Below are 16,822 nucleotides of genomic sequence, written 5' to 3' on the forward strand. Positions count from 1 at the left end.
TGTTTTATTTTGTTAGTAAGGTGCAATATTGTGCTTGTACTCTATTTTCAAACCTCCTTTACTTCATGGAGTTTGGTGCTCCCTTCTGCTTCAGCTGACGTCAGGGGTGCAGTACAGCTATTGTCCTCCAGCCAGCCCTGGTGGAAGGTCGTTCCCGTTCTACCCTGTGGGAGTTTGCACTATTGCACTTTCGTACAATAAATACTTTTAAAACTACCAGTGTCTCCAATTCTCATCTTGTCTCCTTCAATCACGTCCCTCAACACAACATAGAAGTCTTGAAATTCGAGCACTGACATCTACTGAGCTTTTGTAAACAAAATTGCAATTGTACCTCTGATTATTTGCTTTCTGCACATGACCCAAGGGCATAACAAAGGCCCACACCGCCCTTGGAGTGCGAGGGGGATGGAGGGGGGGAGCTATAGGGGCCCCCCTCAGCACAGTACTCTGGCCTGAGAGCTCCTGAGTGAGTACGGAGTGGGGCCCCTCCTTGCACTTCGCAGGAGAGCCCCCTCAAGTTTTGTTACGCTAGTGGCTTGAACTGCATCTTTCCTTTCAAGGCCACCTTTGTAAGAACACAGGGAAATCTTTAAGGTCAATGATCCTCTATGAGTCTTCCCTATGCTCAACGTGAATGTTAATTTCTTTGTCGAAGAGGCATTTGCATTCCACATAAATTGTCGGCCTGGGTGGTAAATTCCGTTCCGCTTGCGGAATTTGGGTAATTTTGCGTCCTGCGGAGAACGCGGAATAGCAAAAAATTCCGCAATCCGTGGCTTCGTGGAATCTTTTGCTTGCTCACGCTTTCAAATTGCGCGTTCACAAGATATTTCTCCCCGAGCACGCACACAGCGTACGTGAATAGGAAAAAAGCATTGCAAACGGGCGGAACAAGCAATATCGCATGTTCGCTGAACTTTTGCGTGCTCGTGGAGATTTTTTACCGTTTCGCAGAAGTTTACGTAGCGCGACTACGCACATTCCTCCCACCCCTAATAAATTGTAGTGTACTCATTCATACTGTTACACTACTTCAAAGTATTATATTATGAACTCCTTCGTTTGTTGCTGTGTTTCAACTGTTAATGCAATGGTGTGATTTGTTTTTGCCATTTGAACATGTGACGAGTGCTTTATGAACATCATCCTGGAATGAAGCATGTCACCACTTACACTACATGGTCAAAGATATAGTCCAAGGTGAAAATTCGAATATACCATACAGGGAGTCATGTTTCTGTGGCTGATACTGCAGTTATACCAAAGGCGTACAAGTTCAATCCTACTGCAACCACATAGATCTGTTTTATTCAGTTCACAAGCGTTGTCATACTCACATTGACTCCTATGCTGCTTATGTTGGTGTTGTTGTTACCAAGTTTGTGAACTATCCCAGAAATGCAGAGTGGACCAGCAAAGCCCAACAAGTCAGCCAGGTACCGGAAGGTGCTGCTCAGCAGGATGGGTCTACCAAAGGCCCTGTACATAGCCCGCCATATGGAGGGGTTCCGATTCGGCTGGTCTGCCACCTTTTTCTACATAAGGTAAAGAAAAATTACATTCAAATCCCCAAAACAGAGCATTTTCAGAAAGCAATTCTCATAATATAAGTAAAAATAATCCATTAACATATGATATTGTAAAAAATACTACTGTTTGCTGTACTGTATGCGGTATACTGCATAAAAAACACATAGCCACGGGTATTCATGCTGTGTGTAAATGTCAGAAAGAATCGGACCTCATCATACCCTATGCATATTCCCACTGAATACCCCATTATCTTCAGTGCTGCCGGGGACTTTGCATTAGTTTACAGAAAGCTGGTTCTGCCAGCACCTCTGTGAAAGCTCTTCCTCTTTGAGGCCCCTTCCAAGATGAGTGAGGTTTCTGAATTCACTCATCCTTGTGAGGTGCCTTAATGCTACCCCCACGAAAGCCAGCAATATTGGAGCAGGAATGTGAATACAGACAGGATGGCCTGACCACAGCTGTCTGTACTTGTGTTGGGGCCTCATGTAGCGATTATCGCCAGGGGTCACTGTCCCCCCTAGGCAGTTGCGGCTCCTGGAGGGAGTGCTGCAGGCGGTGGGGCGGGAGAGGGGGAGGGACAGGGTGGGGGTTAGTAAACTCCAGATTAAGGCCGAACGGAGTTCAGTAACTAAATAAATAAATAAAACGAATTACATTGTTCGTGCTGCAACGCCAAAGCGGCGATGCAGCGCGCAATGTAATTTGTTTTATTAATTTATTTAGTTACTGAACTCAGTTTGGCCTTAATCCACAGTTACTACCCCCCACCCTCCCCTCCCCCGCCCTGCCTCACCGCCCCGCAGCACTCCCTCCAGGAACTGCTACTGCCCCTAGGGAGATGAACTTTTAAAAATTGGGTTTCTGGTTGAATGGGGTGTGAGCCCTAGTTAAGCAGTAACAACAGTTCTAGTCAGGGGAAGGCTCCAGTAATCCCTCAATTAATCTGTTCTCACCCTATGGTAGCTTGGCAAAGAGCAGTCAGGTTTAACTTAAAGGCAATGTGTAAAGTAGTTGTGCAACATTTAAAGCCGTAAAACAGTGAAAATACCACACATAAAGATCCCACAGCAGTTTAGAAAAATAAAGCATATTTTAATCAATAAACCAAGCCCAAACCAAAAAAAATCCAATAAGTAGGACTTGAGATATTGATTAAAGGTTTTAAGTAAAAACAGCACTAAGAAGCAAAATGCACTAACTTGGGATACCTGCTGGCACCGGACTGGGACAAAGTCAAAAGCCCAGGATGGAACACGGGTTGAATACTGGGACCCAGTGAGGCCCGCTGAACCAAAGTAACTTAAATCCTGGCTGCGGAGCGCTGCATGAGTTTGGGTCGAGGATGTGTTGTGCAGCAGAGGCAAAGCGATCTTGTCACCGGGGCTTGCAATACTAATACTGGTGTCAAGGACGAGATGGATAGACAGGGCGATGCGTCGGCTCTGATGAGCGGGGAAGCTGCAATGCAGAGTTTCTGCGTCATCGTCAAAGCTGCCATTGACTAGGATGTGAGAACCTTGTGCCAGGAAGAGCGTCGTGCAATGGCGGATCCGAAGGTGATGCATTGAGTCCCATCCATGCAGCAGCAGTGATGCGTTGCTGCTCATCCGTGAAGCAGTGCCCATATGCCGCTTCTGATCTGGGCAGTAGGGGTGATGGGCTGGTTCTGCAGAGGATGCATTGGTTCTGCTGGAGGAAACACCTTAAGCTCACTTCCACGAGTCCAGGATTGGGGTGGCAGCACTTCGCAGGGCAGAACTCACAGATGGCAGAGCCCTGTTGCAGAAGCTGGATGCTTGGAAGTCTTTTATGTCCCTGAGACCTTAGATAAGGAGGCCAGTCAAATAGCTCTTGGAGTCACTCTGGGTTTCGAGTTCAAGTGAGGCAGGTCAGTTTCTGCCCGCCCTACCACATCGCTAGACGGACTATCCCGCTGTCGCCGGACATATTGAGCCCTGCTGATCATCGTGAGGCAGGGAGATCTTTTAACATCACTCCCCAATCCAGTTACCACTTTGGAACATCCTGATATTATCATTCACGCACTCTGAAGCAGAAGACCCTATAAACACTGAATATCACGTTTTAATTTGAAAGTAGCCCTTGATCACATCAAAGATCAATAATTGGGCTCAGGACAAAGAATTCAAGACTCAAAGACATCCTAGATACTAAACTCCTTTGAGGGTGATTCTGACCCAAAGAATTTTATCGGACATCTCTCCACTTTGAGGGTAATTCTGACCCAGAGAACTTTATCGGACATCTCTCCACTTGAAAGGGCTCCGGCCAGCGGGAATTCACCACGTTGGCTCCGGCAAATCAGAAACTGTGTGGCTACTCCATGAAGAAGGCGCTGGACGCCGAAACGCGCGTAGAGACACATTTCTCGCCACAGATTCACTATTGATATATGCACTTATGTCTCCATTTGTTTTTTAAGAATCTTGTATGATTTTTTAACTTGTATGATTATGTTTTAATAATGATTTATTAACTGTGTAAGTATTAAATAAAAACATTTAAGTTTTATAGTTTGTCTCAGCCAATTGTTCATTCAATTCACTACCAATGTGTTTGAGAATTTAGTTGCTTAGGTTGTTATCTCTCGAATGCAGGTCCAGTCCTTCTCACTCAGTCAAGAGGGCAGCAGGTAGCAGGCCAGCACAGCAAAGCAAGAGCAGGTAAGCAGGTCAGCAGAGTGGCAGTCTTTTGAGAAGCACAGCAGTCCTTCTTCTGGCAGAGTATCCACAGGTCGATAAGTGTACTATGGTAGCGTCTGAGGTCCAGTAATTATAGCCAATGGTGTCTTTGAAGTGGGGGAGACTTCAAAGACAAGCATTCGAAGTGCACAGGTGTCTTGCCCTTCCTGCCCTGGTTCCAGACTCACTACAGGGGGTTCTGAAGCCATTTGTGTGGGGACAGGGCACAGCCTATTCAATTGAACGTGAGGCTGGGTCCAGCTCCTCCGTCTCATCCTGCCAGGATGGCCCATCAGGTCACACCTAAGCTCCCATTATGTGTGGCTGTATAGGGGTAATACACAAAGCTCAGCTGTCATACTCTCCAGACATGTGACTCAGAGACAGGCAGCAGGCACCAAATGGCTAAAGCATGAAAGTGCTAACTTTTTAAACATGACATTTTCAGAATTGCAATTTAAAATTCGACTTCACCATAAGTTAGGATTTAAAATTGTGATTCCAAAGACACCAAACCTGAAGGGGTCATCACTTCCCAGTTGGAAATTACACTTATAACATGCAGTAAGGCAACTTCAGTATTAAGCTGTGGGAGAGATTGGCCTTGCAGTAGTGAAAAACAAATTAAAGAGTTTTTTCACACCCAGGACGTGTAAAACTTAAAAGTACATGTCCATCTTTTTAAATACACTGCACCCTGCCCTGTGGCTGTCTAGAGCCTTCGGGCCTGGCAAGAAGTCTAACTTGCCACGTCGACATATCAATTTAAACTGCACACACATGCTTTTCAATGGCAGACCCGGGACATTTTTAAAGGGGTACTTAAGTGGGTGGCACAATCAGTGCTGCAGGCCCACTAGTAGCATTTAACTAAGATGTCCTGGGCACATGTAGTGCACTTTACTATAGAATTAAAAGTAAATAAAATATGCCAATTGTGGGCTCATTTTCCTGAACAAATAACTGCTATTATGTATGCCAATCAAGAATATATTATGTAAAGGCGGGATAACTTTCAGTAAAATAAATGTTCTACTAGGAAACATGTCTTAAATTAATTTTATGGAAAATACATGACTACCATGCAGATACGAAGACTCAATGTATATTTTACATTCAGAATATGAAGTTACATACTTAGTTCTTGAAATTAAATTGCGAAAGCAGAATTGTTTTAGAAATAGGGAGAAGTGGTGGTGCATGACTGTAGCATTTGGCACCATTTGACTGGGAGAATCCATAGTAGAGTGAATTGCTTTAATCCACTCTAGGTGTGAAGTCCATAAACATTTTCAGAGATCAAAGCAAAGAGAAACAGGTGGCAGCAATGGCCAATATCTGAGGAAGGAAAAATAATCATGGACTAATTTTACTCCCAGATTTCTCTTTGTCTTGGTGAGGCAAGAGGAGTCTCCCAATTCACTGGGACTCCAGTCAGATGACCAGATCGACTGTGATCCACCAAAGATCAAAATCTCAGTTTTATCCAAGTTTAACTTCAGACGGGTAGTTTTCATCCATTGAATAACCTGGGTAAAGTGAAACTTGAAGGCTTTTTTGAGCGATGGTTAGACAACTGTGTGTTATCAGCACACAAAACTAAGCTGAGGTCATAAGGCTGAATAATTGCTGCCAAAGTGGCCATGTAGGCAATCTGAAGTTGAATTTCTTAGAAGATGACATAAAAGGTGAGAGAATGATTGATTGGAGTCTCTTGGGCAAGAAAGAATTTATCCAGGTGAGGGCCAACACACAGACCCCAACTCTTTCAAGTCGCTCAATCAGAACGTAGTGAAACACTGTGTTGAATGCTACAGACAGGTTCAGCAACACCAAAGCAGCAGGATGACCATGAGCTTTTGATAAATTCAGCAGCTTCAAGCAGTGCTGATTTCATGCTGTAATCTGGGTGAAAGCCAGACTGGGTAATGTGAAGAAGCCTGTGTTGTTTCGGATAGTTAGAAAGCTGGTGATTAACTATCTTTTTTAGCATCTTTGAAGCCTCTGGTGGTACAGATATCAGAAGAACATTTGAGTAGATGGAAGAGTCTGCCGTAGATGGTTTTTAAAGTGACAAATGGGGGTGGGGTCGCACACTACTCACACACCGGCGGTGTCGCCCCTAAGGACTCTGGTCAATGTAGTAAAGTGTTCGCGATGCATCATCTTTCGATCTTCTGCTATCTTCGCTGTCTTCGCCATCCCTGGACACGTGTTTCGGGGTATTACCCCTCATCAGCAGGGATAGGTCGTGTACTGGGGTTGCCGATGGCTGCCAATATCTGCCAGGTATAGTACCACTCAGGCGCGTAGGTGCGGGATCCCAGGCTCGTCAGCCCGCTGCTCAAGGGAGCTTTAAAGTTACAAATGGGGGTGGGGTCGCACACTACTCACACACCGGCGGTGTCGCCCCTAGGGACTCTGGTCAATGTAGTAAAGTGTTCGCGATGCATCATCTTTTGATCTTCTGCTATCTTCGCTGTCTTCGCCATCCCTGGACACGTGTTTCGGGGTATTACCCCTCATCAGCAGGGATAGGTCGTGTACTGGGGTTGCCGATGGCTGCCAATATCTGCCAGGTATAGTACCACTCAGGCGCGTAGGTGCGGGATCCCAGGCTCGTCAGCCCGCTGCTCAAGGGAGCTTTAAAGTTACAAATGGGGGTGGGGTCGCACACTACTCACACACCGGCGGTGTCGCCCCTAAGGACTCTGGTCAATGTAGTAAAGTGTTCGCGATGCATCATCTTTCGATCTTCTGCTATCTTCGCTGTCTTCGCCATCCCTGGACACGTGTTTCGGGGTATTACCCCTCATCAGCAGGCATAGGTCGTGTACTGGGGTTGCCGATGGCTGCCAATATCTGCCAGGTATAGTACCACTCAGGCGCGTAGGTGCGGGATCCCAGGCTCGTCAGCCCGCTGCTCAAGGGAGCTTTAAAGTTACAAATGGGGGTGGGGTCGCACACTACTCTAATCCCTGCTGATGAGGGGTAAATACCCCGAAACACGTGTACAGGGATGGCAAAGATTTGAAGATACGGGAGAATTCGAAAGAAGATGCATCGCAGAGAACAGTACTACAGTTACCATGGTCCTTAGGGGCGATCCCGCTGGTGTATTAGCAGTGTGCGACCCCATTTTGGTGAATGTTTATGCTCCTTGGAGCTTTGAGCTGACGAGCTCGGGACCCCGCACCTGCGCGCCTTTGTGTGGTACTATACCTGGTAATATTTGGCAGCACGCAGCAACCCCAGAAGATAAGAAGATGGCCTAATCCCTGCTGATGAGGGGTAAATACCCCGAAACACGTGTACAGGGATGGCGAAGATTTGAAGATACGCGAGAATTCGAAAGAAGATGCATCGCAGAGAACAGTACTACAGTTACCATGGTCCTTAGGGGCGATCCCGCTGGTGTATTAGCAGTGTGCGACCCCATTTTGGTGAATGTTTATGCTCCTTGGAGCTTTGAGCTGACGAGCTCGGGACCCCGCACCTGCGCGCCTTTGTGTGGTACTATACCTGGTAATATTTGGCAGTACGCAGCAACCCCAGAAGATAAGAAGATGGCCTAATCCCTGCTGATGAGGGGTAAATACCCCGAAACACGTGTACAGGGATGGCGAAGATTTGAAGATACGCGAGAATTCGAAAGAAGATGCATCGCAGAGAACAGTACTACAGTTACCATGGTCCTTAGGGGCGATCCCGCTGGTGTATTAGCAGTGTGCGACCCCATTTTGGTGAATGTTTATGCTCCTTGGAGCTTTGAGCTGACGAGCTCGGGACCCCGCACCTGCGCGCCTTTGTGTGGTACTATACCTGGTAATATTTGGCAGCACGCAGCAACCCCAGAAGATAAGAAGATGGCCTAATCCCTGCTGATGAGGGGTAAATACCCCGAAACACGTGTACAGGGATGGCGAAGATTTGAAGATACGCGAGAATTCGAAAGAAGATGCATCGCAGAGAACAGTACTACAGTTACCATGGTCCTTAGGGGCGATCCCGCTGGTGTATTAGCAGTGTGCGACCCCATTTTGGTGAATGTTTATGCTCCTTGGAGCTTTGAGCTGACGAGCTCGGGACCCCGCACCTGCGCGCCTTTGTGTGGTACTATACCTGGTAATATTTGGCAGCACGCAGCAACCCCAGAAGATAAGAAGATGGCCTAATCCCTGCTGATGAGGGGTAAATACCCCGAAACACGTGTACAGGGATGGCGAAGATTTGAAGATACGCGAGAATTCGAAAGAAGATGCGTCGCAGAGAACAGTACTACAGTTACCATGGTCCTTAGGGGCGATCCCGCTGGTGTATTAGCAGTGTGCGACCCCATTTTGGTGAATGGTTTTTAAAGTGGTACTACTAGGGTGTGCTTCCAACAGTCCTTATACCTAGCCTTTGCAAGTGATTGATTAAACAGATGCTTTAGCTTTAGGTTATTGATCAGAAATGCCACTTGAGCATTCATGGGGGACACCAGGGTCAGATGATGGACTAGACCTGTAATTCAGCAAAGCTTGAAGTAAGTCCTTTAGAGAGACATAATTACATTAAGAGAATAGTAGCTCAATTGGGAACAGGGCCAATATAGCATTGAACAAAGCAAAAGATCTAAGGTATGATGGCTCAGTTACATACCTGTGTTCAGGAATGATTTAACAAATTTGGAAATGTCCTAAAGACTATTGGGGGCATCATAAATTTTACTTTTTACATTTTCAGAGCCACCGTATTGATGGGTTTATCAAGAAGGAGGCAGTTCTTTCTCCAAGTTCTTTCAAGTGCTTTCCACTAGTGTCTTTCAATCCTGAGACCATGGAAAAATGATGTAGGAAATATCGAATATCACTGCAAAGGTTTACTCTTGCACGATAATTAAGAGTTGACAAGATCAATTATTAACACAATTAATGATATCTTCCAAATATCTCTCTAAAGAGCGGGATTTGTGGCCAATGCGTGGTTGAAAACGTCTTCACTGATCTTACTCCATGCTCAGGAGGGTTTAAAGTGAGAATGCAGCAATGAGGAGTAAAGTGACATTTAAAATAAAAAAGAACAAGAAAATTATAAGATCAAGTGAGTGGGATGGATGTGCCTTTCGTGTGGGAAGTTCTGTTTTAGTATACTAGATCAAGTGTGTGCTCGAATGTTTGAGTCAAAAAAGTAATTAATTAAGATTCTGAGCAAGTAGAAAATGAATCAGTGCATGAGGCAGCAAGTTATTTGGTCATCACTATTAAAGTTGGAATACCCAAGCACAGTGGAATTGGAATATTGAACATAGTAAAGGGCAACACGATCAGTTAGACAATCATGGAACTCAGTTGAAGAGACTGAGGGAGATATATCTGTGTGCCCAAAAAAGAGCTCACTTTGGGCCCTCCAGAAGCTCATGCAGAGAGTCAGTGTGCCTGTAATTCTTCCGTTTCATGTTCTTGTATTTTGTTGTAGATGTTTTATGACCGAGAGCATAATCAAGTGTAGTCTTGATAAAGAAGGTTTAAACAATACCACACCTTCGAAACGTGTCGACGCCAGTGTGCCACAAACCCAACGCTCTCAAACTCATCCCAAATACTTATGAATTATGATAGATTGGGTGGTTTGTGTATAGTCTTTTGCTAGTGGTTATGGAAATTAATGACAAAAAATGTTAATGTCTCATTGTATCTCTCGGACCAATTTTTAGAGTATTAATTGTGTTATTTTTTTGTGTTAGGTATTTTTCCTTATGTTTTAATGAAGTGTGTTTAACTTTGTAGCACTATTTTTAATAAAATCAATATATCGACGCATTTACTGTGAGTTTCTGTGCCAACACTCAGGTCATTGGTATGGTAGAGTGACTGTTTTGACTGAATGGTATGGGATACTTCCCTGATTAATTGAATGGTATTAGTATGTGGGGTTTAAGATTGTGGTAGGAGTTTCTGTTAATCCCAGAGGACGCTCACTTTTGAATTCTGGTTCGAACCCTAGTCCTTTGGGTGTCAAAGGGTCCCTCTCTTTAAGAAATTTTTAGGTAGAGACCTAACACTCATATGACACACGGAGAAGGACTGACTTTTGGGTTCCAGACGCTTTGGGCCAGAGTGAGTATTGGGCTCACATCAAACATGAGTGGGCGTGCAGGCTCAAGCGGGAACGACAACTGAACATTGGTAGTAGCACAGTTGAACAAGCATTGAAAATGCAATAGGTCTCGCCCTCCTTTAAGTGAAAGCAATTCAGTTTGTAATTAGGTGGCTTTTTAGCTTTGCTTTTATTAGTGTTTTTTAAACTGTCATATACAAAACATGGATATGTATGCATATATGTATATGTATGCAAGCATTTATATTTGTATTTATATAGATATGCAGATGTATATATATATATGTTTATATATGTATGTATGTATATAAATATACACATACACATACATATATATAAATGCATATGCATATATATGCATATATATATATATACATATATATGTGCGCGTAGAGAGGTAGAGAGAGGTAGAGGTAGAGAGGTAGAGGTACAGAGGTAGAGGTGTAGAGAGTAGTAGAGAGAGAGGTAGATAGAGAGGTAGAGGGAGAGGAAGAGAGTAGAGTAGAGGGTGAGTAGAGAGTGAGTAGTAAACAGTAGAGAGTGAGTAGTGTAGAGTGAGTAGTAGAGAGTAGTAGAGAGTGAGTAGTCGAGAGTGAGTAGTAGAGATGGAGTAGCAGAGAGTAGTAGAGAGTGAGTAATTGAGAGTGAGTAGTAGAGAGTAGTAGAGAGTGAGTAGTAGAGAGTGAGTAGTAGAGAGAGTGATTAGTAGAGAGTAGTAGAGAGTATGTAGTAGAGAGTAGTAGAGTGAGTAGTAGAGAGTAGTAGAGAGTGAGTAGTAGAGAGTTGTAGAGCGCAGAAGGGAGTGAGTAGTAGAGAGTAGTAGAGAGTGAGTAGTAGAGAGTGAGTAGTAGAGAGTAGTAGAGAGAGTAGAGAGTAGTAGAGAGTGAGTAATAGAGAGTGAGTAGTAGAGAGTGAGTAGTAGAGAGTGAGTGTAGTAGAGTAGTAGAGAGTTAGTAGTAGAAAGCAGAGAGTAGTAGAGAGTGAGTAGAGAGTAGAGAGTAGAAGAGAGTGAGTAGTAGAGAGTGAGTAGTAGAGTGTGAGTAGTAGAGAGTAGTAGAGAGTAATAGAGAGAGGGCAGTAGAGAGAGAGTAGTAGAGGGAGAATAGTAGAGAGTGAGTAGTAGAGAGAGGTAGAGAGGTAGATAGAGAGAGACAGGCTCTGCAGATGAAACCATGCCTCTGTCTCCAAGGGACATCTGTGTCACTGCCCCAGGGCAGAAGCTCTAAAAGAAAAGAGCAGAAGTGAAAGCACAGCGAGGCCAACAAATGGAGGGCCAGGGCTGCTTAATGGATCGGGGAGGAGATGGGGGGACTATTCTTTCACTGAGCACAATTGTGCCTTGGCTGGGGTTTAAATGACGCTTCTCTGGAGTAAACTAAAACAAAACAATAAACGGGAGGAAGAAGGAGTAAAGACAATCCAGTGGCAAAGTGAGCAAGGGACTCACGTCTGAGCATACCCTGCCACACTTATGGCGGCCAAAGCGGTACAAAAGGGGGTGTTGATAGACGGAGCATCAGAACCAATCAAACACTCACACCCAGTCAAAAGATCTGGGTTTATCCATCACCGTTCTTTAGCCCACTCTGCCACCCCAGTTCAGACATGGCTATATGCAAATCAGTCTGACCCTTTGCCTCATGGGAACAGTCCAGCCCGAACTGCCAAGTCATGCCTTCCCTGGACCGGAAATAAGCTTCCGAGGACCGGTTTCTGGCATTTCAGCCATCTTCAGCCCGGCTTGCTTGAATCCAGTGGCAAAGTGAGCAAGGGACCCACGTCTGAGCATACCCTGCCACGCTTATGGCAGCCAAAGCGGTACAAAAGGGGGTGGTGATGAACGGAGCATCAGAACCAATCAAACACTCACACCCAGTTAAAAGATCTGGGTTTGATCCATCACCGTTCTTTAGCCCACTCTGCCACCCCAGTTCAGACATGGCTATATGCAAATCAGTCTGACCCTGTGCCTCATGGGAACAGTCCAGCTCCAACTGCCAAGCCATGCCTTCCCTGGACCGGAGAAAAGCTTCCGAGGACCGGTTTCTGGCATTCCAGCCGTCTTTAGCCCGGCTTGCTTGAATCCAGTGGCAAAGTGAGCAAGGGACTCACGTCTGAGCATACCCTGCCACACTTATGTCGGCCAAAGCGGTACAAAAGGGGGTGTTGATGGACGGAGCATCAGAACCAATCAAACACTCACACCCAGTCAAAAGATCTGGGTTTGATCCATCACCGTTCTTTAGCCCACTCTGCCACCCCAGTTCAGACATGTCTATATGCAAATCAGTCTGACCCTGTGCCTCATGGGAACAGTCCAGCCCGAACTGCCAAGCCATGCCTTCCCTGGACCGGAAACAAGCTTCCGAGGACCGGTTTCTGGCATTCCAGCCGTCTTCAGCCCGGCTTGCTTGAATCCAGTGGCAAAGTGAGCAAGGAACTCACGTCTGAGCATACCCTGCCACACTTATGGCGGCCAAAGTGGTACAAAAGGGGGTGGTGATGGACGGAGCATCAGAACCAATCAAACACTCACACCCAGTCAAAAGATCTGGGTTTGATCCATCACCGTTCTTTAGCCCACTCTGCCACCCCAGTTCAGACATGGCTATATGCAAATCAGTCTTACCCTGTGCCTCATGGGAACAGTCCAGCCCGAACTGCCAAGCCATGCCTTCCCTGGACGAGAAACAAGCTTCCGAGGACCGGTTTCTGGCATTCCAGCCGTCTTCAGCCCGGCTTGCTTGAATCCAATGGCAAAGTGATCAAGGGACTCACGTCTGAGCATACCCTGCCACACTTATGGCGGCCAAAGTGGTACAAAAGGGGGTGGTGATGGACGGAGCATCAGAACCAATCAAACACTCACACCCAGTCAAAAGATCTGGGTTTGATCCATCACCGTTCTTTAGCCCACTCTGCCACCACAGTTCAGACATGGCTATATGCAAATCAGTCTGACCCTGTGCCTCATGGGAACAGTCCTGCCCGAACTGCCAAGCCATGCCTTCCCTGGACCGGAAACAAGCTTCCGAGGACCGGTTTCTGGCATTCCAGCCGTCTTCAGCCCGGCTTGCTTGAATCCAGTGGCAAAGTGAGCAAGGGACTCACGTCTGAGCATACCCTGCCACACTTATGGCAGCCAAAGCGGTACAAAAGGGGGTGGTGATGGACGGAGCATCAGAACCAATTAAACACTCACACCAGTTAAAAGATCTGTGTTTGATCCATCACCGTTCTTTAGCCCACTCTGCCACCCCAGTTCAGACATGGCTATATGCAAATCAGTCTGACCCTGTGCCTCATGGGAACAGTCCAGCCCGAACTGCCAAGCCATGCCTTCCCTGGACCGGAAACAAGCTTCAGAGGACCGGTTTCTGGCATTCCAGCCGTCTTCAGCCCGGCTTGCTTGAATCCAGTGGCAAAGTGAGCAAGGGACTCACATCTGAGCATACCCTGCCACACTTATGGCGGCCAAAGCGGTACAAAAGGTGGTGTGGAGTGCAAAGAAACGATGGATTTAGGCCCAGATCTCTGTACTGGGGTGAATGTATGACATAGTTCTGCATTCTGTCCATCAATTGTTGTTTTTGCATTTGTCACCCCGAGTGGGATGGGTATGCTCAGACGTGAGTCCCATGCTCTCCACACCACTGGAGTCAAGCTATCCTGGCTGAAGACGGCTGATAGCCAGAAACCGGTCCTAGGATGCTTGATTCCGGTCCAGGAAAGACATGGCTTGGCAGTTCGGGCTGGACTGTTCCCATGAGGCACAGGGTCAAGGCTGATTTGCATATGGCCATGTCTGAACTGGGGTGGTGTGGAGTGCAGAAAAACGATAGATTTAGGCCCAGTTCTCTGTACTGGGGTGAATGTATGACATTGTTCTGCATTCTGTCGATCAATTGTTGTTTTTGCCTGTGTTATATAGGGCCTAGCCAATATGAGCATGACTGTCAGGAAAAAACTGAAGAAAAACTAGAGCTCACTCTGCTCCAAATGGCACCTCTAAGTACACCCTCCGCTGCAGGTACGAATTTCCTCCTTGCTCTTAAACCACAGTCCTCCACATCACACAACTATTAAAATGTTAAAACTTGCATCTTTTTAAAGTGACAGAATGAGCAAAATATGCAAAGTTAGCATCAAAGTCGAGAAACTTCTGTTTACAACGTGCCTTTCTGATGATATCATATGCCATCAGGAAGGCAGTAGGCTAACATGAATCCGATCTGGGATGTGTCCAGGAGCTTGCGAAGTGCTCTGTTTGCTTGGGAGACCTGAGATTTGTGTTTCAGACCCACAATGTCTCTGAATGCTGCTGTTTAGGTTCATTCTGAAACAAGTTCAAGTGTCTTGCCAAGTTTTGTGCAATCACATTCAGATGGTGCTGCTACGAGCACATTTTCCTCTGAGGTGAAATAAAGTCACTGGAAGGGGGTTCTTTTTCAGCTTGTGTTCATTGCAAAGATGCTAATAAAATGTACTATAACAAATGAAACATGCACGTTTTATTCTGCTCCCCCTATAACTGCCACCATGTGGATCTACATGAAGTTAAATACACTAGAACCTACCTGGTCTGACCAAGAAACTGTCACATTTAATGCTGATTCGTCAAATAGCAGCACAATTATAACCAAAGCAAAGCAGTCATTTTCTTTAAACTGAGACTTAGCCATACCTACAGAGCCACTATTTCCACCTCTGCATTGGACAGTTTTTGCAAGGTAAATTGTGTGTGGCACCATAGATTGATTTGTGATCAAGGAAAAGCAGCCTAAAGACGTAGTGTTGTTATTTGGCCATAAATACATATTCATATGTGTACGGGTATAAGAATGGTGTATGAATTATTTAGGCTAAAGATAAGACAATATAATCGTGTAGGAACCAGGCAGTTGCTTAGCAAGGAGGTCAAATGGGTGGTCCTCCCCGGGCGGCATGAGTTTTGTGGACAGCGGCCTCCCATCCTGGCTCTTACCTGCAGCCGTTGCTGGATCGCAAATGTAGGACTTGCCATTCTACCCCCCGCACCCCCCTCCTCCTACATGTGCAGGCCACAGGGCGGCAAACGCAGGGGCCACCACAGGAACCAAGTAAAGTTGCTTTAGCCTAAGAGATGCAGGCAACTGCAGAATCCACTCTAGTTTTTGATGTGAGACAATACTCCTTGAATATGATCTGTTTCTTCTGAGAGAACAGTAGGAGGGGTAGAAACACAATTGGTAACCTTGGGTGGAGGAAGGCTGAAAGCAACGATGCTGACCTTTGCTCCAAAGCGCATATAACTGGACTACCAAGCAAAGTATGCACTTCATGGATTATTTTGATAAGTTATATAACTTTTCTACGTTAGCTGAGAGCCATTCTAGAATGATAAATTTAAAAAACAAAAGTATGCGGGCCCTTGCAGAAATCATTTAAATAAATTAAAACATAGAAATAACAGTCATGTGCTGTATGTAAACTTGTGGGTCTAAGACACTACTGGGAGGGAATGTAGGCCTTGAGACTTTTTAAGAGCGATACCAGTGAACAACTAGCCTTTGCAGTATATTGGTATCTGCATTGTGCGTGGAAACTAAGGAAGAAGCCCTTTGATAAAATGTCACCATGATAACTACACTGCAGACTAAAACTCAAACAGGCCTTCCCGTGTCCGCTCTCCCCTCTTATACCTAGGATATTGACTGACGCCTATCTCATTGTCTGTTTTTAGGTTGACATATGTAAGCTTTTTATATTTATAATATTGATATCTTCCTTTTTTAGATATATTATCGACATGGTCACGATCAACTGCATTATTAATAATGATCTGTTAGCTGTTTTCTGTCCCTTTTTAACTGGTTTAATCTGTATTACCTCATGTGTATTAATTTTTGCATGTATGAGGATCTTTGAAACTGTTTATTTATGTAAACGTTTTATGGCTCGGTGCCGAAATAAAATATATCTATCTATCTAAAAGTCATGTGCTAAAAGAAAAAGGAAACAATTGTTTTTTGATGTCACAAGTGGAAGAATACAGCTAGGCTTTCCTGTTTTCAGTTTCTATTTTTGGTAAATTCTGGTGGGGTTTTTTCAGTGTTTTCATTATCTTAAAAAACAGTTGTTATCAGTGGTTACACTTTTTTGCGCAACTAAAAACAGCAGAAAAAGTGTTTTTGCTGTGTTTATGGAACGTTTTGCTTTTATTATTGCTTGCTTTCTGCACTGAAAGAACATGGTATATAGACAGCGTACTTATAGTGTATATGAGGTCCAAATAGATTTTTGCAAATTAATCTTATTGTAGTACACCATACAATACTTCTTCAGTGAGTCTTTGGGTCATGTGCGCTCGCTCTTTCCTTCCCATGTAAACTTCTGTGAAAATACCCACTCAGCATTCTTAGCCCATTGGGCTGAGAACCATCAGCTAAGGGACACAGTTGGGATGACTGTTTCTTTGATGCCACATTAAGCACGAAATGATA

General features: G+C 45.1%; 1 protein-coding gene across 6 annotated transcripts in view; it reads right to left on the reverse strand.

The window, feature by feature from the left end:
• ABCC9 (ATP binding cassette subfamily C member 9) overlaps positions 1-16,822 on the reverse strand; it is a 1,243,587-nt gene that overhangs the window by 877,718 nt on the left and 349,047 nt on the right. For all 6 annotated transcript variants that reach the window (XM_078674078.1, XM_078674076.1, XM_078674073.1 and 3 more), the window contains exon 7: positions 1,341-1,538. In XM_078674078.1, the coding sequence (XP_078530204.1) occupies positions 1,341-1,538 (198 nt within the window). The remainder of the gene's footprint in view (positions 1-1,340; positions 1,539-16,822) is intronic.

The sequence above is a fragment of the Lissotriton helveticus genome, chromosome 1_1 (genome assembly GCF_964261635.1).
Source record: "Lissotriton helveticus chromosome 1_1, aLisHel1.1, whole genome shotgun sequence".
In the NCBI taxonomy this organism is placed as follows: Eukaryota; Metazoa; Chordata; class Amphibia; order Caudata; family Salamandridae; genus Lissotriton; species Lissotriton helveticus.